Below are 21,540 nucleotides of genomic sequence, written 5' to 3'. Positions count from 1 at the left end.
CTAACAGGCTCCAGTAGGCGACTCCAGTCCTGCACAACTCGGTGGAACACGGGCCGGGGACACCGTGGAGTCCCGAGCTAGCATCCGGAGGCGGCGAGGATACCGAGGGGAGCCTTGAACCGCCGCACGATTCTGCCTTTCACAGCCGAGTCCCCGACTCGAGACACCGGAGCTCGGCGGGAACCCCTCCACGGCCACCGCGTGCCCCTCGGTTCCTCTCCACGGCACTTGGGGGGCTGGAAGATGAGGGACTGAGGTCGTCCTGGACCACGGCCGGGCTACTCCGACACTCCTGGTTTCTTTAAGTTGGGCCTCGACAGCAGCTCTGCTCCCCGAGCCTCCAGGACCAGTGGTGGCGGCGGCGACGGCAGCCGCAAAGACAGACGAGGAAGACGCGCCCGCTCCCGCCCGGTTTCTCCAGGGTGCGTGCGCGTGCGCGTGCGCGGGGCGCGAGCGCGGCGAGGGCGCGGCGGGCCCGGCTGCGGCTGCGCAGAGGCGGCTCCGGGCGCTGCGCGTGCGCAGTGGCGGGGCGGGGCGGGAAGAAGGGAGGCGGTGGCAGCGGCGGCGGCTGCTGAGGAGGAGGAGGAGGGGGAGCAGCAGAGGGAGGTGTTTCTGTCAGTTCCGGCTGTTTGTTCGGGAAGTGGATCCGCCGCTGCCGGAGCAGCCCGGAGGGAGCTGCGGATCGCGAGGCCAGCACCGACCCCGCCCGCCCGCGCGCACCGCCCCCGCCCGCCATGGCCCGGGACTACGACCACCTCTTCAAGCTGCTCATCATCGGCGACAGCGGTGAGGCCGCGGCGGCCGAGGCGGAGCGGGCCCGGCCGGGCGCGGCCCGCGGGGGCCTCGGGGCGGGCCGGGAGGTGCCGGCCCGTGAGGGCGGGCGGGCGGGGCTGCCCGGCGACCGCGGGCCCAAGCGGGGCGCCGAGGGGCTCCGGCCGGGGCGGGGCGCGGGGCGGTGCGGGGCTGGGGCGCCGGGTCCACTCACCGCGCTCGCCCCTGCCTCATGGGTGACCTTGGTCAAGTCGCGCGATCTCTGGAGTTGGATGGACCCGGGTTCGAGTTCCGGGACTACCAGCTGCCTCACTCTGTGACCTTGGGCAAGTTGCTTCACCTTTCTGAGCCTCATTTGCCTCCCTGGGTGGTGTGAGTGTTCGATTAGCTCAAGCAGGAAAAGTGCTTAGCCCCTAGCCTGGTGTAAAGTAAGCTCTCGATAAATGCTAGCTGTTGCTGTTATTTTCATGGGTATCCTTTGTAAGCTTCAGTTTCTTCGCCTGTACAAAGGGGGACAGTCCCCGAACTGCCTCCTGGGGTGGTTGTGAGATTTAAATAAGGGATAAGGCACGGGAAAGGGCTTAGCACAGGGCCCAGCACATTTCTGCTGAATTATTGTTCTAGCTGTTGTGTGGCTCAGTTTCTTAATCTGTAAAATGGAATAAAAGTGTGACTGCCTCACAAGGCTCATTGGCGATTAAATAAGATAATGCACACTGCTGGTGCTCACTGTTTGCTGTTACATCCTCTGTAACAGAGGGACATTGGGGGGTGCTTTGGCCATATACACGCCCCATAGCTCAGCTCACTGCTCTCTTCCCAGTGCCTAGAACAGTGCTTGCCACCTGGTAACCTGTTTCACAAATATTTGTTGAATGAATGAAACCTGAGTATCCTTAGAAAAGATAGGCTGGTTTCTGGGAGAAGGTGGAAGGATTGCAAGGTGTTTGGAGTGTGGCTGGTGAGCAAGTTTATGGGGTGACCAAGAGGTCAGAGAGGTAGGCCGCAGAAGGTTTATGAGAGCACAGCTGAGGTGCTGGGATTATATGACGTTGGGGAGGAGGTATGGGAACACCCTGTGTTTATAGACAGACCTGGGTTGAGTGTGGGGAAGAGGGTCATGGGACTGGCATAGAGGATAGGCTGAAGTTGGAGCCCATGGATTGTTATAGATAGAGGGGACCAAATTAAGGTGAGTGGTAAGACCCAGGATGTAAGAGTGTTGGAGGGACAGTGTCATAGTCGGGTCAAGGAAGTGGGTGGTTTTTGGTCTCGCATATGAAGCTGGATTGGGATGTGGTTGGTGGCTTGGATAAGGTGAAGGATGGCTGAGGTTTCTGTGGTTGCTCGTGGAGGGGAGAGGTGAGGGGAAAAGTCACTGGCTAACTAGGAAGATGGAGGGTAACTGTGGTCGGGGAGGGAGTTAGAACGGTGGAGAACAGTGCTTGGGGTTTGAATGAGAAAGCAGAGGAGCTGTGCACTTGGAGATGGCATTCTTTGGGGTCCTGGGGCTGATGCTTTTGCAAGATTTGATTTCAGCCCTGGTCTGGTTCTGAGGAGTTGGCACCAGGATGATTCGTCGCCTTTTCTTTTGGAGTTGAAGTCTGCCCACTGGGGTTAGGGGTCTTTATCTCCCTGCAAGACCTCAGAGGCCTGTGCATTGATATCCAAAAATGAAAAGCCTAAAATCAGCAAGAAGATGCAGCTTGTTTGCATTTCTCCCTTGTAAAACCCAGGAGATGGCTTTGGCCCCCTTTTCCACAGTACATTTTGCCTTATGCATTGATTTTTCACTCAGAAGTCAGGTGTGGGGGAAGACTCATTGAGTTCAGATTTATGTGGTCTGGCTCCCAGCTCAATCTGAGCATGTAGATCTAGGTTATGTGAGAGGAGATAGGTGATTTGCTCTTTGATTTCTCCAGACAGCGAGTTGATACTCAGAGATGGCAGCCACGGACAACCAAACCAAGCTTTGGCAACTGAGTGGAGACTGATATCATGCACGCCCCTGAATTGGGTTCTTTATGTGTATACTTCCTTAAGGTTTAGCAAATGATTTCACAGGCATTCTCTCATTAGAGCCTCTCCCATTGCCTGTGCGGTTTGTCAAGTAAGGAAACTAAGACTCAGAGAAAGGGACTGACTTGCCCAAAGTTGCACAGCTCATCAGAGGCAAAGCCGGGAGTCACTGCACATCTGTGCTAATATGTATGAATAAGCACAGCTGGTGTCAGGCCTGGCAAACAGTAGGCTTTCAATGGATGGTTCCTTCTTTTAAATCTAGAGTCTTCCCACTCTGGAACATTGTACATGCTTTTGGAATGTATTCCCTTGGCTTTTGCATCTCTTCTTTATGCCCGATGTTCTATATTTTATCTTAGGCTCTTCTGCCACTGGCTCTGAGTTGAAACAGCATTTTGTCCACATGCAGCTGTCCTTGTTCTTAGGAGCTGGAAACTGGAGTGACTGACAGAGATATAGTTAAAGCACTTCATATTACAGATGAGTAAACTGAGGCCCAGAAAGGGCAAGCGACTTGTCTGAGGTTAAACAGTAAGGTAGTGCTGAGCCAGGATGAAAATTGAAAATACTTTACTTGTAGGTCTCAGGCTCCTCAACAGGCTGGAACTGAAGCAAAGATGTCTGAGAGGGGGAGGGGGACTGTAGCCCGAGAGGAGCAGGACTGAGGGTGAGGGCTTTGGTGTGGTTAGCCTCTTGAAGACCAGAGCCCCTGCGTGGGCTGAGAGGAAGAAACCAGGGGAGGGAGGGAGCCTGGTGCAGGGGAGAGCAGTGACAAATGAGTGTGTAAGATGTTTGCAGTGTAAAACTGCACCTCCTGACTACCCAGAGGCATTGAGTGCCAGGACCCATGCTCCTTGCAGGACCGAAGAGGCTGGGGTTGGATTGGTTTTGTTTCACACTAGATATGGCTACCGGGAAGCTGTTGACATTGGTTGTGGTGAAGGTAGATTACCTTCCACTTCCTCCTGTAAGCTGGTGCTGAGGGTTAAGTAGTAGGTGCTGGAGGTTAAGTGGTAGTAGTGTGTTTTCCCAAGGAGGTCCTTTTCAGAAGGTTTTTAGGAGATGGCTTTTCTCAGGGTGGATTTCTGTTCCTCTCAAAGGGAAGAGCAATGCCTGGAGATTGGTGTCAGGCCCAGAACCGCAGTTAACGTGGTGACGGGTGGTCTTTCTATAGCCCAGTAGCTTTCCTTACTTGGCAGAGGTGTCTGGGGGTGAGCAAGGGTAGTGGGAGAGACCAGGCTGGAGGGGACGATGCTGTTTCATCACTTCCTGCAGAGAGAGCACCTGTCCTGCATCTGTTTTATATATAAGGCTTTGGATAAAAGTTTTCAAAAAGGGCTTTGCTGCCCTCCAAAATTTTGAAAACCACCACTTTGGCCCTGGTTAATGATGCAGTAATAGCATTGGATAATATAGCTGTCAGGGAGCTTGGCGTTCGTTTAGTCATACATTCATGAAGCAGCCTTTAGTTGGCATCTACTATGTGCTGCACCCAGCTTCCAGGCCTGGGGACGAGTAAACCACAGCACAGTGTGTGACTGCGCAGGGTGAGTGAGATGAGGTCTCGTCTGAGAGGAACTCGTGGCCTAGTGGCCTAGACACAGGCATTTAGCTGAGTCAGCTGGACCCAGAGGGTTCCAGGAGGCGCGGGAAGGAAGCGTAAGAGCCAGCAGGGCCAGTGGGTGTTGGCTTTGGGCAAAACCCTCTAAAGGACCCAGCCCAGGACTTGGGCTCTCCCTGAGCTCAGCAGGAAGCCTAGCAGAGGCGGCAATGAGGAAGTGGCTCTGAGAAAGAGCGCTGCAGGCCCCAGGGCCAAGCTGCAGGTTCGGTGGGCCGTGGGCACAGCTCCTGCCTGCTCAATAGAGCCACACCCCCACCTGCCATTGCAAAGTTAAGGCCTAGCTTAATTCAGCGAAACTAGTTCTTCTTGGCATCTCCTGACAGCTTACATCTTTGGAGAAGTACCTGGGAGAGCTTTAGAAAGGGCTGCCCAGAGAGGCTGTCTTTCTGGACTTAGGTACTCTTATCTAGTCCATCACAGTGAGTTTGGACTTTAGTTACTTGGGGGAAGTGGGGGCAGAGTGAGTGCCCGCATTGGGAATCTGGTAAAACTTATGGGCTTCTTGCTACAGGTATGCCTAGATGCTCAACATTTTGCATTTAGTTTTAGGGGGTTCATGAGTCCCCTGGGTTAGCTCTCCTCTTGTGTAGCTTTGATAGCATTGCCATAAAGAATTTACCAGGAGTGAGATGTAGGAGCCCCTGTGGGGTCATTTTTTTGTACTTTGGGAAACAGACTCAAGAAACCTCCCCAAGCAGGATGTGTTGGAGAGAGTCTTAGCGCTCTGGAGTCAGAATCTCTGTTCTGCCACTTCCTGCTGAGGCACCTCAAACCTCTGCTTAGTTTCTCTGAGTCTCAGTTTCCTCACTTTAAGAGAGGTAGTTGGAATTATAGGAGAGCAGCAAAGTGTCCACTCTACAGAAGGTACTCGCCGCATATTAGTTATTTCCTTCTGTGACTGGTGACCCAGTGGTCTTAGGGATCGCAGGGGTGAAGGGTTGGGGTAGAAGGATGCGGAACAGGCACACACGATAGGCTAAAGCTGCTGTGGGCCAAAGTGAAGGGGAAGTCCAGCAGACATGGGTTCTGCGTGTTCTGGAATAAGTAGGTCAGGAGGTGCTATTGTAAGTATAACGGTGAGTTCTGGTCTGATGGTCGTTGTAAGGCAGGACCTCCTTCTCCCCCAGTCGTCCAGTAGTGACAACAGCAGATGTGAAAGAGTATTGCAGATGGCTGACAGTCAGTTCTAGATCTCTGGACCTCAGTTTTCTTACCTGCAAAATAGCCCTGATGATCTCAAGGGTTCTTTCCAGCTCTGTAGTTCCTCATTTCATGCTCCACAGACTGAAGCATCAGCTCTGATGATGATATGCATTTTCCTAGGGACCATGTTTTAGACACATTTTCGGGACCCAGTTTCATTTGGTTGACCCTCCTGCTTCATTTCTGTCATCTGGTATCTTCCTTTGGGTTGCTGGGACAAACCCTCGGTACAGGGCCTGGCATGAATCTGTTTCTCATCTTTCTCCTAGGGAATATGAGATCAGCTTGTTGTATATGAGGACCAAAGAAAAGGCCAAGGATTGAATGGAAGAGATTTTTGTGGTGTATGGCTGATTGAGGGGGTAGAAAGAAGCATTGAGAGGAGGAGAAGGGTCCCACTGAACTTTGAAGAGTTAGGACTGTTTGGTATCATCGCTGAAGAAGAACTGGGCTTAGAGAGAGGGAGCCCATGTCCCCTCTCATCTCAGTGATTCTCTCTTACAGGTGTGGGCAAGAGCAGTTTACTGTTACGTTTTGCAGACAACACTTTCTCAGGTGAGTGATCCCCTGAGGTACTGTGGGGTGTCTTGGTTCTGAAATCCTTTTCCCTGGCACCCGAGCACACGTACCTCTACCTAATACAGAAGACTCTCTCATTCTGATTGCCAAAGGAGGGAGGAAAAGAGGGGAGGAGGCATAGGGTAGAACGTTTTAAAAACGTTATTAAAAGATAATGCATGCTTGTATAAAACTCAAATAGTACATCACAGTAAAGCACAATATGAATGTTTTCCCTTCACTGACCCCCCCTCTGCTGCCCTAGTAGCCTCTCTTCCTGTGCAGTGAGAATCTTTTCAGCTTTTTTTCTGAACTCTACAAGCTGTTCACCAACTTGCCTTCCTCTCAGTCTGTCAAGGAACATGCTTCCACGTGGCAGATACAGCTCTCTGACTCTCTTGAGTGACTGTGAAGTTTTCTGTGGTGTACATGGAGGAACTGTAATTCGTTAACAGTGCCTTCGATCCCTACGTGGTTTCTGGTTGCTTCTCATATTAGTGAAGCTGCATTACTTGTGAGACATTGTATGTATATTCTTTGTTCTTGTACACTTGTTCACACATTTCTCCAGAAGTGGAGTTACTGAGTCAGAGGCACTTGTGTTTAAAAAGGTCATAGATACTGCCAAATTGTCTTTCAATTTGTAACTTACATTTCCACTGAAGGGGTTCGAAATTACCCCTTATCAGTTCATATCAATTCTGGATCTTCATAGTCTTCTTCATATTTGCTAAGCCAAGAGGCAAAAAGTGGTATCTCCCCAATCACTGGGGAGATTGAACATGTTTTCATTTGTTTAATCCATCAGGTTGATGATAGAGGCTTTGGCTTGGGTTGCTGTGTCTGATTGAGGCCTGAAATATGATTACCTTGTCGGGGATTCCCTATGATGTGGCTGAGGGGGAGCTGAAAGTCACCTAGTGACTTCCGATGAGGAAGTGGGGTTTGGAGTGGAGAAGTGGGTTTGGCCCTGCGACACCATTGGTGTGGTGTGGAAAGAGTTGGCATCTCTGCGTGACCTCAAGCTAGTGACTGAGGCTCAGCTCATCTGTGAAGTGCCTCCGGCATAGCGTTGTTGCCAGGATTCCCTGAGATAGCACGTGTCCTCCTGCAGGCCTGGGACTGAATAATCTCTCGCTAAATATTAGCTACTTACTGTTATCTCACCCTCTTTTATGCTGATAAGCATTCCTCTTCCTCCTCACTTGCCCCTCTAGCTCCCCTTCTAATCAGCTTTCAAATCCTGGAGGTCCCTCCTCAATCTCCTTTCCTTTCCGAACCTTTGTTGGTTCTAGTCTGAAGCTTTACAACAAACAGCTCCTTTTCATCCTGCACACAACTGCTAAATTCATCTTCCTTATGTATGTCTCTGGCAGGGTCTCTCTTCTGTTTAAAAACCTCCATGGCCCTCTGTCACCTGAGCAAAATTATAATAAGGTTTTTCACCTCGGTACTATGGATATTTTGGGCTAGGCAGTTCTTTGTGGGGCGCTGCCCTGTGCATTGTACGATGTTATCCTGCATCCCTGGCCTTGACCCATAGATGCCAGTAGCACCCCCTTAGTTATAATAATCAAAATTGTCTCCAGACATTGCCATACATACCTGGAGAGCAAAATTTTCTCCAGTCGAGAACCTCTGGTTTAGCTTGACAAATTCAGAAGGCTTCAGAATCTCCTTCCAGCTCTCCTCTCTGATTTTCTCATACTGTTTGTACTTTTGTTCGTTCATTCATTCATTCATTCATTCATCTATCCACTGTTGGGGAGCTTCATAGTGCCAGGTGCTGGGCTGCCCCCCTTGATGTTATCCAGTCCCTAGAGCACCAGATGCTGGCTTGTTCCCTGAATGTATTTTTTTTGTGCTTTTGCTTCAGCTGTTTTCCTCTGTGGGATGTCTTCACCGCCCCCCCTCCCCCCAATCTCAACCTTTGGAATCTTATCTATTTTTTCAAGCTAGGCCCAAATGCCACTTTCTCTCTGAAAGCCTTCCTTGACCTTTGACCTTTCCATATACTCACCCCATCTTACATAGTTGTTTGTATGCGTGCCTCATCTCCTGTGCTACATTGTAAGCTCCCAGAGGAGCAAGAACATTGTTCTTAATGGTAACACAATTCTCCTCAAATCCATCTTTTGCACAGATGCTCCAAGAGAACTATTTAAGGTGCAGGTTATGGCCCTGACTGAAACCCTTTAATGATTCCCCATCACACACAGGATAAAGTCCAAAATCTTTAAAATAGCATAAAAGCAAGATCTGGCCTCATCCTCTCTCAGGCTGTAGCACCCCCTTTATTATCTCTTGTAAATCTGGTCTTTTGGTAACATATTCTACCAGTTTTTGTTTGTCTGTGAGGACCTTGATCTCACCTTCATTTTTGAAGGACAGCTATGCCAGATACAGAATTCTTGGCTGGCAGTTTTTCTCTTTCAGTACCTTTTCTTTTTTAAAAAAGATTTATTTATTTATTTATTTCTCTCCTCTCCCCCCCACCCCTGTTGTCTGTTCTCTGTGTCTATTTGCTGCGTCTTCTTTGTCAGCTTCTGTTGTTGTCAGCAGCACAGGAATCTGTGTTTCTTTTTGTTGCGTCATCTTGTTGTGTCAGCTTTCTGTGTGTGCGGCGCCATTCCTGGGCAGGCTGCACTTTCTTTCGCACTGGGCGGCTCTCCTTACGGGGCGCACTCCTTGCGCGTGGGGCTCCCCTACGCGGGGGACACCCCTGTGTGGCACGGCACTCCTTGCGCGCATCAGCACTGCACATGGGCCAGCTCCACACGGGTCAAGGAGGCCCGGGGTTTGAACTGTGGACCTCCCATGTGGTAGATGGATGCCCTAACCACTGGGCCAAGTCTGCCGCCTCAGTACCTTAAATACATCATTCATACCGTTTTCTTCTCTCCTCCATGGTTTGTAATGAGAGGTCTGCACTTAATCTTATTGAGTTTCCTTTGTATGTGGTGCTTTGCTTTTCTCTTAGTGCTTTCAAAATCCTCTTTTTATCTCTGATTTGTCATTCTGACCAGTAGGTGTCTCAAGGTAGGTCTGTTCATATTTATTCTTTTTGAATGTGTTGTCCTTCTTGGATATTGATATGTCTTTCATAAGGGTTGGGAAGTTTTTGGTCATTATTTCCTCAAATATTCTTTCTATCCCTTTCCATTCTCTTCTTCTTCTAGATTACTGATAATGTGAATGTTTGTGCATTTCGCATTGTCATTCACTTCCCTGAGACTGTTCCATTTTTTTCATTATCTAATTCTGTCTTCAAGCAATTCAAAACTGCTCCTATGTACCTTTAGTGTATTTAAAAATTTTTTAATTTATTTGTTCCTCCCCCCTGCCTCGTTGTTTGCATTCTCTGGCTTTTCATTTTGTGCTCATCTTCTTTTTAGGAGGCACTGGGAACCAAACCTGGGACCTCCCATGTGGGAGGGAGGCGTCCAATGGCTTGAGCCACCTCTGCTCCCTCTAATGTATTTTTAATCTCATCTATTGTGTCTTTCTTCCCATAAGGTCTTTCTTTGAAGGCTTTCAAATTATTCTTTATGCGCTCCTGGTGTCTTCTTAATATCCTTTACTACTTTAGTCATATTTTCTATAAATTCTTTGAAGTGATTTAAGAGAGTTGTGTGATTATCACTGGTTAATTGTCTTAAATCCTGTATCTCTTCAGGATATTTGGTTTGTTTTGTCTGGGCCATCTCTTCCTGTTTCCTAGTATGGCTTGTAATTTTGCTGGTATCTAGGCATCTGAATATGTTGGTGAATTTACTCTGATGGCCAATTTCTCTTGCCTATTTTAACCCCCACAGCTTTTCTTTGCTATTTGGTTCAACTTATTCTGTTTTTAAAATTGCCCAGCTTAAGTTTTCAAAATTGGTCCATGCAATATCCAGACTGGTCAGAAGATGGTGCTAGTCAGCACACCTTTCCATGGAGGTGTTTCATCTTGGCTTTCCTGTGATTCAATGTGGGCTCTACTGGCTGAATTCACTGAAGGAAAGCACCCTGACCTCCCTTCCTTTTTTTCTTGAAACAGCTGACAGGAAGGAAGATGTCTGTTCCCCTCAGTTGGCTGCCACGATCCAGGGGCTTTACCCCAGCTTAATGTCTTGGGGGTGGGGGAGGGGAGCGCTTCCTGGCTGCCATGGGGGCTTGGTAACTTGTGTTTGTCATTTTGGCTTCTTTGTCTCTCTGTCCCTCACCCTCCTGGGACCTGTGTAGCACTGTCCTGGTCTGCTGACCCCCAAAACAGGTCCTTTGGACAGCTTTTGCCTCCTTCTCCATTGTTTTTGTGAGAGCATTCATCTCTGCCTGTTAGTCCATCACCATCTTCCCACAATCCACTTACCCTCTACCTGCCCCAGACTGCCTGCTTGACCTTTGACCCCCCCCACATGATTGCTTTTTTGACACTGTCGCCTCTGCATGGAGCAGTGTTTTACGAATTGCAGGTTGTGACCTGTTTGTGTGTTAGGAAACTAACTGTGTGGGTCATTAATAATTTTTTGGAATAGAATAGAACAGAAAAAATGGGAGTGCATCAAAGTTCTCCCCCATTCTCAGATCATAGCCAAAATATCACCCTGACCACGCTCAGTGATAGAGTTTCTCCCTGCCCCCCTCATTGTCACATATCCCTGTTTTACCTCCTTTGTTGCACTTCTCATTATCAGAAATTATCTTCTTTATCAATTTGTTTTATTGTACGTGGTCTGAGGCCCTAACCTCACTGTGGGCTCCATTGGACCTGGGACTTATTCTTCCTCCTTCAGGGCAGTATCCCTGGGACCTGGACCTGGGCGGGCACCAGGCATGGACGGGGAGGGTTGTGGAGCCTCCAGGGGTCTGCCCTTTGCGTGTGCTGCGGACCATGGTCCCCTGCCAGTCTGTGAATGTGACCTGTGTGTGCAGGCAGCTACATCACCACGATCGGAGTGGATTTCAAGATTCGGACTGTGGAGATCAATGGGGAGAAAGTGAAGCTGCAGATCTGGGATACTGCTGGGCAGGAGCGCTTCCGCACCATCACCTCCACGTGAGTCTGCCTGCTCCCGTTCATGACCCTTCGCCCCGGGCTTTGGGCACTCTTGAGTGAATAGTGCCCTGTCGTAGAATTGTGACCACGATGGGTTTCTGAGGCTGATGGCCCAAATTGGGCAGTGTTTGGTGGCTGAGTACCCTGTTCTGGAGTCTGAAATGACAGTGCCCTCTGGTCTTCAGTTCCTTTATCTTTAAAATGGGAGTAAAAATGGTATTTGCCTCACCAGGTGGCGTGAGGTGCCCTGCACCAGCAAATATTTAGTCAGTGACTGTTGTTAGGTGGTTACTGTCCTTAGGTGTTGGTTGTGACTGTGTGGGCTCCCCTCCCCCACCCTGACTTTTTGGCGGCAGCTGCTCTCTGTTGGGAAGGCTGGAAGTTGCATTGGTGTGTGTGATGTCATTAGAAGGCTCTTCCTCTGCCTCCCCAAAGCTGTCCATGGGGGAGCCGGCTCCCCCAGGGGGCTCCCCTCCTTACTAAGGGGCAGCGCCTTTGTGGTTCTTAGCTGCAAACAGAAAGCAAAATCTGGCCCTTGCTCCAAGAGCAGAGGGCCTGTGGAAGGGGGCTGGTAACGAACAACTTCCAAGAAAGAGCAGGACTTTTGAAGGCAGACAGTTTGAATTTAAATCTCTGTTCCACTGTGTGACCTTGGGCAGATTGCCTAAACTCTGCTGCAGTTTCCCAGAGGCTTAACTTTAGGATTTGCTTTACTGTTTGAGTTCTGGGCACCAGGTGCCTTGTGCCTGGGGCTTTACATGGGTCTTCTTGCTGAGCTCCCCTAGCAACTCTGTGTGGTTGGCACTGTCACTATCCCCAGGTCACAGAGGGGAGGTCTCCTGAGAAGTGTTCCTTCTCTGGGGAAGCAGCTGAGCCTGAGCTCATGCCACGGTGTGGGGCAGAGGGGTAGGCGGTTTCTGGCCTGCAGGAGTTGCTTGAACTGCTCCCCAGCCAGGGACCCCATTACTTCCTCAGCATGTGTGTAACAGTTTGATATGGTTATGAATTCCAAAAATAGATACTGGATTATGTTTGTAACCTGATCTGTACCTGGGTGTGACTAAGTTACGATTAGGGCTTTGATTGGACCATGTCATCAGGGTATTGAGTCCCCACCCCTTGGTGGGTGGGGACTCACAGATAAAAGGCATGGCAACAGACAGAGTTGAAGCTTTTTGATGATAAGGGTTTTTTTTTTTGTTTTTTTAAAGATTTATTTATTTCTCTCCCTCCTGCCCCGTTCTGTTCCCTCCGTTGTCTGCTTTCTGTTTCCATTTGCTATATGTTCTTCTGTGTCAGTTTGTATTCTCATTGTATTCTCATTAGGCGGCCTCAGGAGCTGATCCTGGGACCTTCTGGAGTGGGAGAGAGGCAATTACTCTCTTGTGCCACCTTGGCTCCCTGTTCTGTGTCTTCTTATTTTCTTTCCTCTGTGTCTCTTGTTGCGTCATCTTGCTGTGCCAGCTCTCTGCATCAGCTGGCCCTCCTGTATGGGGTGGCTTTCCTGCACAGGGCGGCATTCCCACATAGGGCAGCACTCCTGTGCAGTGCGGCATTCCCACATGGGCTGGCACTCTGGGTGGGCCAGCTTGCCCTCACCAGGAGGCCCTGGGCATTGAACCCTGGACCTCCTATATGGTAGACGGGAGCCCAGTTGGTTGAGCCACATCCATTTCCCCTGAGGGTTTTTGATGTTGGAGTTTTGATGTTGGAGTTTGATGCTGAAGCTTTAAGCTGGAGTCCTGGGAAGTAAGCTCATAGAGGAAAGAGAAGCCAGCCCCAGGAAGAGAGGAACTCTGAAGCCAGGAAGAAGCAAGCCCTGGGAAAAGAAGAACTCTGAACCCAGAGAGAAGCAAGACCCTGGAAGAGAAGAACCCAGGAAGCCCGGTGCTCTGTTTCTCTCCAGGCTCAGCTGCTGTGGTTTCTCCACAAGGCCAGCTATAGACTTTTAGACGAATGGTTTGTTTCTCTTCCCGGGCCTTCTCTCTTTCCTCACGACCAAGCTCCTCTGTGTGCTTCCTTCCGGGGCTCCAGCTCAAGACTCCAACTCTGTCCTTTGCCATGTCTTTTATCTGTGAGTTCCCACCCACGAAGGGGCAGGAGTTCAACACCCTACTGACGAGGCCCCATCAAAGCCTTATTCATCATTTAATCATGCCCAGGTACAGGCCAGTTTACAAACATAATCCAATATCTGTTTTTGGAATTTGTGAACCATATCAAACTACTTCAGCATGGCACCCCAGGCAGACACAGGCCTCGGGTCTTCTGTGGGGGGAGTAGGAGGGGTGAAGAGCGCGTGCCGGTGGCAGGAGGGGGGTCGGCCGGGTTTGGGGAGCACTGATCAAGGGAGCTTGAGGGGCTGGAACCCAGGCAGCCCAAGCAGGTTACGGAGCTGGGATTGCCCTGTAGTGAGCGCATGTCCCTTCACCCCTGACTCTTTGGGGACCCCTCTGCCAGCTCTCAGGGACTGCCTGCTGCCGTGCTGCCTGCGCGGGGCTCTCCTGGCCTGCTCGCATGTAGCCAGCTGCCAGCAGGCCCAGCGGTCAGAGCTTTGGAGGAGCCTGCCATCGTGAGCTTCCCGCTGTCCAGGAGCCACTCGTAGGTGCTCGGGCGCAGGGCGGTCTGGGGCCCTGCAGGTTGGGGCAGGGACCCAGATGTCCCTACTCGTGGCTGGAGACTGTCCCCAGGGCATCACCGACTATATTTCCTTCAATCCCAATGACGAGCCCTCTGATAGCTTCACTCATCATGGAAGAGTAAACAGAGGCGCAGAGAGGCTGAAGTGACTTGACTTGGTTGGCAAGTGGAAGAGGCAGGATAAGAATTTAGGTCTGCCTGATGCCAAGGCACATGGTTTTACCCAGTCCTGGACCCCCTGCTTGGGGCTGCCCCCCAGAAGGGACTGGCTGGGGCCTTCCATGAGTTAAGACCAAGCCAGGGCGGCAGGGAACGTTAGGCTTGTGGCCACAATAAAGGCTCCAGGTAGGGACCGGGCCTGGGGTGTCGGAAGCCCTTTCAGCGGGACGAGCCCCAGCCCATCCCCCAGTCACCATGACGTCAGCTCCTTTTCAAGACTCTGGGCTGGGTGGGGTAGGAGGAGGGAGGGCTGCCTGCTCCTCTCTATTTGGGATACTTGGAGGAGTTACTCAGCTGCCTGAAGGCAACACGAGTTTTTTCCGGGCGCTGGCTGGCTGTCCTGTGCATCTGTCCGGGGAGGCTGAGGGTACAGCTCTGTCTTGGGGCCCCTGATTCTGCCCTTTGCGAGGCAGGAGGCTCTGGAGGGCACGTCGAGGGGTTCCTGTCTCTGGAAAGACTCGATGCCCAGGGATGGTCGCTGGCAAAGCAGGAAAGTGGTATCAGAATATTTCAGGAGCTTGTTCTCTTTTCAGGGACGGGGCAGTCAGGGTGCGGTAGCGTGACCTTTTCTGATTTAGGGCATTAAAAGAGAAAGCAAAGCTGCATCATGTTAGCCTGACAGGGAAGAGCCCTGTTGCCTCCCTCACGGTTTCTTTGCTCTTGGTAGCCGGGGTTGTCCACCCTGAGAGCTGCGGCTGGGAATGTGGGTTGGGGAGAAGTGGGGGTGTGTGTGATGATGGTGGTCTGGGGGAGAAGTGGGCGTCAGACTTGGTCCCCATGACTTCCCGGCTGTGTGACTTCAGGAAGGCACCTCACCATTAGGCCTCTTGTCCTCACTGGTAAATGGTGATCTAATAGCGGTTGTGCCAGACTGCCACCAGGATTGTAGAGGGAGTGTGTGTGAAGTGCCCAGCTCTGGGTCTGGCAGAGGCAGCTCGGGGTGAGTGGAGGTAATAGTACCAGCAAGTAGCAGGCCTCTCCTGCAGGCCCAGATGCACCAGGTGCTTCCTGGCATGCTGGGCTCTTGACCTTGCCCCCAGACCAACTCTGCTGTCTTGGCGGGGAGACCTGGCTATTGGGTGTGTGAAGACTCTTGGCAATTGTGAGGCCCCAGGGTGCCTCCTCCTTGGGCCTGTCAGCCTTCATTTGTCCCCCTGAACCATATAAGCGTTTGGCAGAGGATGTCTTATGTCTTTCCTTCTAAGTCTTCTGGCGGACCTTGGGCCATGGGCTCTGCACGTTGGGGACGATGACCTATCTGGGACCCCCCTTGTACAGCACCCCTGTGCACTCCCAGTGTCCGGGGCTGCTCCCTGTCACCGCGCGACTGAGCCAGAGCAGTAGGCAGAAGGTCCCACGCGACCCCAGAGGGCGAATGTGAACCAGGCCCTTGTTCACAAGTGGTTCTTGGGATTGGATCTACTAAAAGGAATTGGAAGAGAGAAAATGTTTTCTGAATGTTAAAAAGCATAGTGATATGACGTCAGATACAAAAATTGCCTAGATTTTAAAAACAAAACAAGAACTTCAAAGACGTTTCACGCTAGTGGCTGCTTCTCACAGCCTGGGGTGAATCCTCAGGCCTGGGCCACTTCCTGGGGCCAAGCGGGTCGCTGTTCCCCGCTGGTGGCTTGGTGGGAAAGTGGGAGGAGTGGGCGAGCTGCCAGAGGCCTGGCGGGGCAGCGTTTGCGGTCCTTCCCCGCCTCCGCTTCTCCTGAGCACGGGCCTCTGGGTCTCCGGGAAGCGGCTGTGGCTCTGATGCCTGCCCTGGCCCTGCAGGTATTATCGAGGGACCCACGGGGTCATTGTGGTTTATGACGTCACCAGCGCCGAGTCCTTTGTCAATGTCAAGCGGTGGCTTCACGAAATCAATCAGAACTGCGATGATGTGTGCCGAATATTAGGTGAGCTGGAGCCACCGGAGTGGGGCTGGGGAGGGGCGCAGCGGCCGGGCTGACTTTGCTTTGCCTTGAAGTGGGGAACAAGAATGACGACCCTGAGCGGAAGGTGGTGGAGACGGAGGATGCCTACAAGTTTGCCGGGCAGATGGGGATCCAGTTGTTTGAGACCAGTGCCAAGGAGAACGTCAACGTGGAGGAGGTGAGGCCAAGCGTGGGGGGGCACGGGCTCCCGGGTGCTGCCCGCCTCTGCCCTCACCTCTGCCTCCTCTTGCCACCCCGCCCTGGCCGTGCCTTTTTTAGGGCTACCAGCAAGCGGCACGGTAACGGCCATTGCTGAGTACCTGCTGTGTGCCAGGCACTTTGACGGTGCTGGTTGTTCCTCAGCGTCCTCTGAGGAAGGTGTGATTATCTCCTCGTTTCACATAGGGAAACAGCTTCCAGTGGTTAAATGCCTTAAGGAATCACGCACCAGTAAGGAGCTGAGTTGAATTTCAGTTGGTCCCACACCAAAGCTGTGCACACCTTCCCTCCCATCCACGACCTCACTGTCGCCTCCCTGGGCCCCATACTGTCACTCTTCCTGCTCTCTGGCTCCCCCTGAGGCCTTGGTCCTGTGGAGACCAGGTTGCTCTGCTGTGGCTCCAGAGGCTCCAGCACGCACAGCTCCTGCAGATGGGCCTGAGGCTGCCTCCCTTCGCCCCTGCGCTGGGTGCGCTGGAAAGCCGTTGTGATTCTGTGAGAGAAGAGCCAGACCTTTTGCCACCGCCCAGGCTGGCCCCTCTTGCTGGCCTTAGGAGAGGCCTGCCTCACTGGTGTGTGGGGCCCAGAGGCCCTGGGGAGACTGGGGCTGCCCCCACCTCCTGGGACCTGGGCCACACGGTAGTGGGGAGTACTGGCTTCTGGAGAGTCAGACTAGGATAAAATCCTGGGCTTCCCACTGCGGGGCCAGTGGGCCGCGTCCCTGTGACTCTGGGTGGGGGACTTCACCTCCCGACACCACTTCCAGTAAGGGATGAGGACGATGCAATGAAGGCCATACATGCAAAAAGATGAGCAAGCAGAGATGAAAGCTGGGCCCAGAACGGCCAGGGGTGTGTGCAGGGGGCCGGGGGGGCAGCCCTCCTCGTCAGGTCTGAGGCCCCCCTGCCTCCTTTCCTGTCCACAGATGTTCAACTGCATCACAGAGCTGGTCCTCAGAGCAAAGAAAGACAACTTAGCGAAACAGCAGCAGCAGCAACAGAACGACGTGGTGAAGCTCACGAAGAACAGTAAACGAAAGAAACGCTGCTGTTAATGGCCCCCCAGCCCACTGCAGAGACTGCTGCGCCGCTCCCCAGCCCGAGGCCCGCGGGGGGCCCCTCGGGGGACAGTCTCAGTTCCGTGCCGTTATTTAAAGAATTCTCTCCATGTTTTTGTATCGGGAGGCGCCCTCGGCACTTCCTCCCCCTACCCCCTCGAGTGCCAAGAAGGCGTTGGACAAGCCTGCCCTCTCTCCTGGTGCCCCTGCTGCCCGGCCCAGGCGCCTGCACGGCAAGGACGCTGCTCGCCGAGCGGACGGATCGACCAGAGTCTGTACATAATGTATATTGCCGTAACCAGCCACACCGCCCTCGCCCTGCTCTGGCTTCCGCCTCCTTATGCCAACCTGCTGCAACAGACCGACACCCCCGCACCCCCGCCCTCGTCCCATCTCACTGCCAGCAGCTTCCTGAGGAGACGGGATCACATCCTGGCCACGTCCTTTGCCAACTTGGGCTGGTGGAGCGGGCCCCATGCTACTTGTTTCACTCCCTAGGCTGTCGGCCCCGGGTCTCCCCGTTTCCCCAGGCCTGGGTGGTCTCTGTTCCCTGCCCTGTTCCCCATTCTGGCAGCTGGGGAAACAGAGTTAGGCCTGGGGCTGTCCATTGAGGCCCTTCCCTCTGCGGGCCCAGCCCTTGGGTTCTGCAGAGAATGTGAGTCCTGCCCTTTGGCCAAGAGATTTTTGTCCTGCTTCTAGAATCCTCTGAGCTCCAAAGTCAGGGGAGCTGAGGTTCTACAAAGATGCTTAAATTCCAAAAGAAAGATAGGGTCGTTTTATTTTTGTGTAGGGATGGGATTTGCAGGAAGGCTACGGGAGCATTATTCTAACAGATAAAGAAAATGAAGCCAAATCAAATGAATTAAGCTCCTCACACTTATTTCCTCTTCCTGAAGTTTGATTGGAACAGAAGCAAAAGTTGTTGCCTTCCCACCTAGAGTCCAATGTTTCTAGAAAAAGCTTTGGGCTTTTTGGCATTTTGTGGGCTGGGCTCTTGGCCAAGTTGCCTGTCTTTCTGGCTGTTTCTTGGTGGGAAAGAAGGGGCCTCCCACCCTCATCTGTGTTCGCCCCAGCGTCTCCCCCTGGAGTTCCTGGGCCTAGAATGTAGCGCCAGCACCTGGGACGTGGGCGGGTGCTGGGGGCTGCTGGGCTGCGGAGGCCATACCTCTGACCCGGGTGCTGGCAGCCTCGGCTCACTGACGCGCTTTAATACAAAGGGGGCACGAGGACTTGTGAGCAGGTGGGGAGCAGTGGCAGCCAGGCAGCGGCCAGCCCGCTGTGACCTGCCTGGTGCCCTTTAGGAGGGCCAGGGCCCCTGGCCGTGGTGACTGCTCCCGCCTCCGTTGGGACACTTCACTCACCTTTCCCCTCCGAGGATCACGTAACCTGGGAATAATTTATTTCGCCACCATGATTTATTAGATTTTCTTTCCTAGGTGATTTCCAGGCAAAGTCCTGATTGGACAATCACATCACTGCAGATTTTCCATGTAAACACTGTTGGATGGGTTTTTAACCAATAAAAACTGGGGACTTCTTCTGACCCGTTTCTCCACTTCCCCAAACTGCCAAAAGCCGGTGGATCGTGTGAGGCCTGCACTTTGGAGCTGCAGGATGGGGCGAGGAGCGTGGGGGGAGCTGGGAGGGTGGGAGCCGGGTGCTCTGGAGGGAGGCCTGGCCTCCGGACAAGTGGGGCGGGGGAGTGGGGGCGGGGTGGGTGTGCCTGACTGACGGGAGCGTTCAGGGGAAGCCGTGGAGTGCTTGCCGATTCAAGCAGGAAGGGCAGCCGGGGCCTTCCAGCCCAGGCTAGACACCCTCACGGCTTTTGGCAACTGGATGTCCACACCCAGGGTCGTGGGGTGATGTGGGTGACGACAGCGTGCCTGTCCCGCTGGGTGCTCCACACGTGAACGGGAGGGGTGGGGGGCACTGACAGACCTGGACCGACGTCCTGGTGGATTTGATGTGAAATTTCCTGTCAAACAACAAAACTTTTAAATGGTTTGCTAGGATTATTTCTGTATTGAAAGTTTCTAATTATGCTTTTTAAAAAAATACTAAAAATAAAGGTCCAAGCTGCCAAGGTTTCTTCCAGGGTCTGTTTCCTCTCCTCCAGCTGGGCTCCAGGTGGGCTGGCTCCTTCCCACCCATTGTGCCCAGCGCTCGCTTGTCCTCCCTCATCCTCGGGGGGAGGCCTGGGGATGCTCTCAGCAGCCAAGCCACCGTCTCCCCGAGAAGCTGCTCCAGGGCTGCCCTTCCCCTCTAGTTGGGCGCCTTAGGCGGGATCACGCGTGGCGAGATGCCAGGGCAGGCTGTGTTTATCCCCTGCGTGCCCGGGAGGAGGCAGTGGAAGCCTCTGCCTCCAGTGGCTTCTCCCTGGCTCTTTTTTTGCTGAGCTCTAGGGCCCTGCTCTAGGTGTGGGAAGCAGAGCTGACGGTTCCCCAGAGGGTGGGCACGCTGTAGGCGCTGGCTGGGAGCCCAGGGGCCACCACTTCCACCAGCTTCCACCACTGCTCCCAAAGCAGTTGTCCCTGACAGGGAGGGTGGCGGGGCAGGACGTCTCCCCTGCAGGGACAGGTGCCTCTTCCTGGCCAGATTCAGTGACTGGGATCCAAGGAATGAGGGCCCCTGCCCAGCGTGGGGGTCATCTTCAGCCAGCAGTGGTGCTGAAAGGTAAGCTGTATTCTGCCCACCAGTCCCTCTGCGTACCCAGTGACTGAGGCAGGAAGCTCTGTAGAAATTCATTTTATTCTTATTCAGACTATTTTCAAAAGAAGCAGTGGTGTGCTGTTTTTCTAAAAATATGCCTTTATAGATTTATATAGAATATGTATATTATAAAATCCATACATGTATTTACATGATTGCTACATACAAAAATTACAGCACTATGGTATGTACATATCTATAGGTACATTCTTTCCACTCATCCCTGCTGTGCTTTTCCCGTGAGACTGAGGGATTCTGAGTCCCTCCTCAAGCAGCTTGCAGGCTGGCTCGGCCCGCGGAGCCTCTGGGAACTGAGTAGGGCCTCAGCGGAGAAGGTGGTGTGGCTGCTGAGGAGCAGAAGCAGCAGGTCGCAGGGCTGTTCCTTCCGCAGCCTGCTGGGCAGTACCTGGAGCCGCAGGGCTTTGACACAGTGCCCCGTCCACCCTGGGGCCGGTGCTGCCCTCTCAGTGGAGGTGGCTGACTACAGACCCCTCTGGGGCCATAATGGGGCCTAGCCTTGCTTGGCTGGGCCCGGAAGTTGTCTACAAGAGGGAGGCAGGGAGGCTGAGGGAGGAGGCTGAGGCCCGCTCCCTGCCCTGGGCCCGTGGAAGGGAAAGGGCTGGATGGCTAAAGCCTGGAGAGAACACTACCTAGCCCACCCCAACTGGAGGTCAGGACTACTGGAAGAGGCTGGGGAGGGACAGCAGAGGCCACCAGGAGCAGGCCCTTTGTCCTTCCTGGGCTCCAGGGGAAGGCCTGCCTCAACCCAGCCTGGATGGCGGCCCCTGTGGCTGATGGAGAGCAGAGCCCCAGCGCCGAGGCCCTGCTGGAGGCTGCACGCCGCCGGGTGAGGGCTGCCTCCTTCCTGTGCTCCTGGGGAGGGAACGCGGCTCAGGCCTGGGCCTGGGGCCTTGTAGGATTAAGCCTCCAAGGCTCTGGCCAGCTGGGGAGGGGCCGCAGCCTCCTGAGGCATGCAGAGACGGGCCTCCACTTTGTCTTATTCTCCCATATGCCAAAACAAGAGTGGGCAGCAGTGCCTGGGGCTTGGGCACTGGAGCCCCTGAGGGGTTGGGGGGGTAGGAGGGGAGCGGGAACCCTCAGCTGGGTCCGGAAGGCAGAGCCCAGCTGAGGGGCTCCTGCTCAACGTGGGGAGAGTGTTCCCGCCTGGGCCTCGGTTGAGGGCGGCTTTCAGAGGCCAAGGCAAGCCTTACGTCTGCCCCCACGTCTCCCCCCCCAGCGACAGAGAGCTGGGACCCTCCTGAGGGTGCTGGGCGGCTGCTGAGGCCCCCGGCCATGCACAGAAGCCCTCAGGTGGAAACTGCGCTGGGCCTTTGCCTGCACCCCCTTTTCAGCCGCCTCTAGTCTACCCATCCTTGGTGGCTTGACTCCTCCCAACTTAAATTTTCCTGAAGAATGAGAAGAGCCGTTTGCCTTCGGCTGTGCTGGGCTCATCCCCTCGCCCTGCTCCATGGCCCCTGGAGAAGGCAGAAGCAGGCTGGCTCCGTTCCTTCAGGTGTGTGTCCATCAGCTGCCGGTCAATGACCCTGTGCATGTCATC

The 21,540-nt window shown here is 53.3% G+C and overlaps 2 protein-coding genes across 4 annotated transcripts in view; one reads left to right on the top strand and one right to left on the bottom strand.

Annotated features, from left to right (window-relative positions):
- The first annotated feature begins 520 nt into the window (after nucleotides 1–520).
- RAB35 (RAB35, member RAS oncogene family) lies at nucleotides 521–19,360 on the top strand. The gene is made up of 6 exons (XM_058281462.2): nucleotides 521–786; nucleotides 6,122–6,172; nucleotides 11,093–11,216; nucleotides 15,855–15,979; nucleotides 16,051–16,175; nucleotides 17,142–19,360. The coding sequence occupies exons 1-6, from the start codon at nucleotides 735–737 to the stop codon at nucleotides 17,268–17,270; spliced, it is 606 nt and encodes a 201-aa protein (XP_058137445.1). The 5' UTR covers nucleotides 521–734; the 3' UTR covers nucleotides 17,271–19,360.
- Nucleotides 19,361–20,002: 642 nt separating this feature from the next.
- The window catches only part of BICDL1 (BICD family like cargo adaptor 1), a 136,994-nt gene continuing 135,456 nt past the window's right edge, over nucleotides 20,003–21,540 (bottom strand). For 2 of the 3 annotated variants that reach the window (XM_058281460.1, XM_058281461.1), the window contains one exon: nucleotides 20,003–21,540. In XM_058281460.1, coding sequence (XP_058137443.1) covers nucleotides 21,379–21,540 — 162 coding nt within the window. In that variant the 3' untranslated portion in view covers nucleotides 20,003–21,378. The other variant, XR_009181848.1, reaches the window with a different exon arrangement.

The sequence above is a fragment of the Dasypus novemcinctus genome, chromosome 19 (assembly GCF_030445035.2).
Source record: "Dasypus novemcinctus isolate mDasNov1 chromosome 19, mDasNov1.1.hap2, whole genome shotgun sequence".
NCBI classification, from domain to species: domain Eukaryota; kingdom Metazoa; phylum Chordata; class Mammalia; order Cingulata; family Dasypodidae; genus Dasypus; species Dasypus novemcinctus.
This window is presented reverse-complemented; position numbering and strand designations above follow the sequence as displayed.

Excerpts from the sequence above, each read along its gene's own strand:
- RAB35 (XM_058281462.2), top strand. The coding sequence starts at position 735 with ATGGCCCGGGACTACGACCACCTCTTCAAGCTGCTCATCATCGGCGAC. Across the intron at positions 787-6,121 it reads GCTCATCATCGGCGACAGCG|GTGTGGGCAAGAGCAGTTTA; the intron begins GTGAGGCCGCGG and ends TCTCTCTTACAG. Across the intron at positions 6,173-11,092 it reads TGCAGACAACACTTTCTCAG|GCAGCTACATCACCACGATC; the intron begins GTGAGTGATCCC and ends CTGTGTGTGCAG.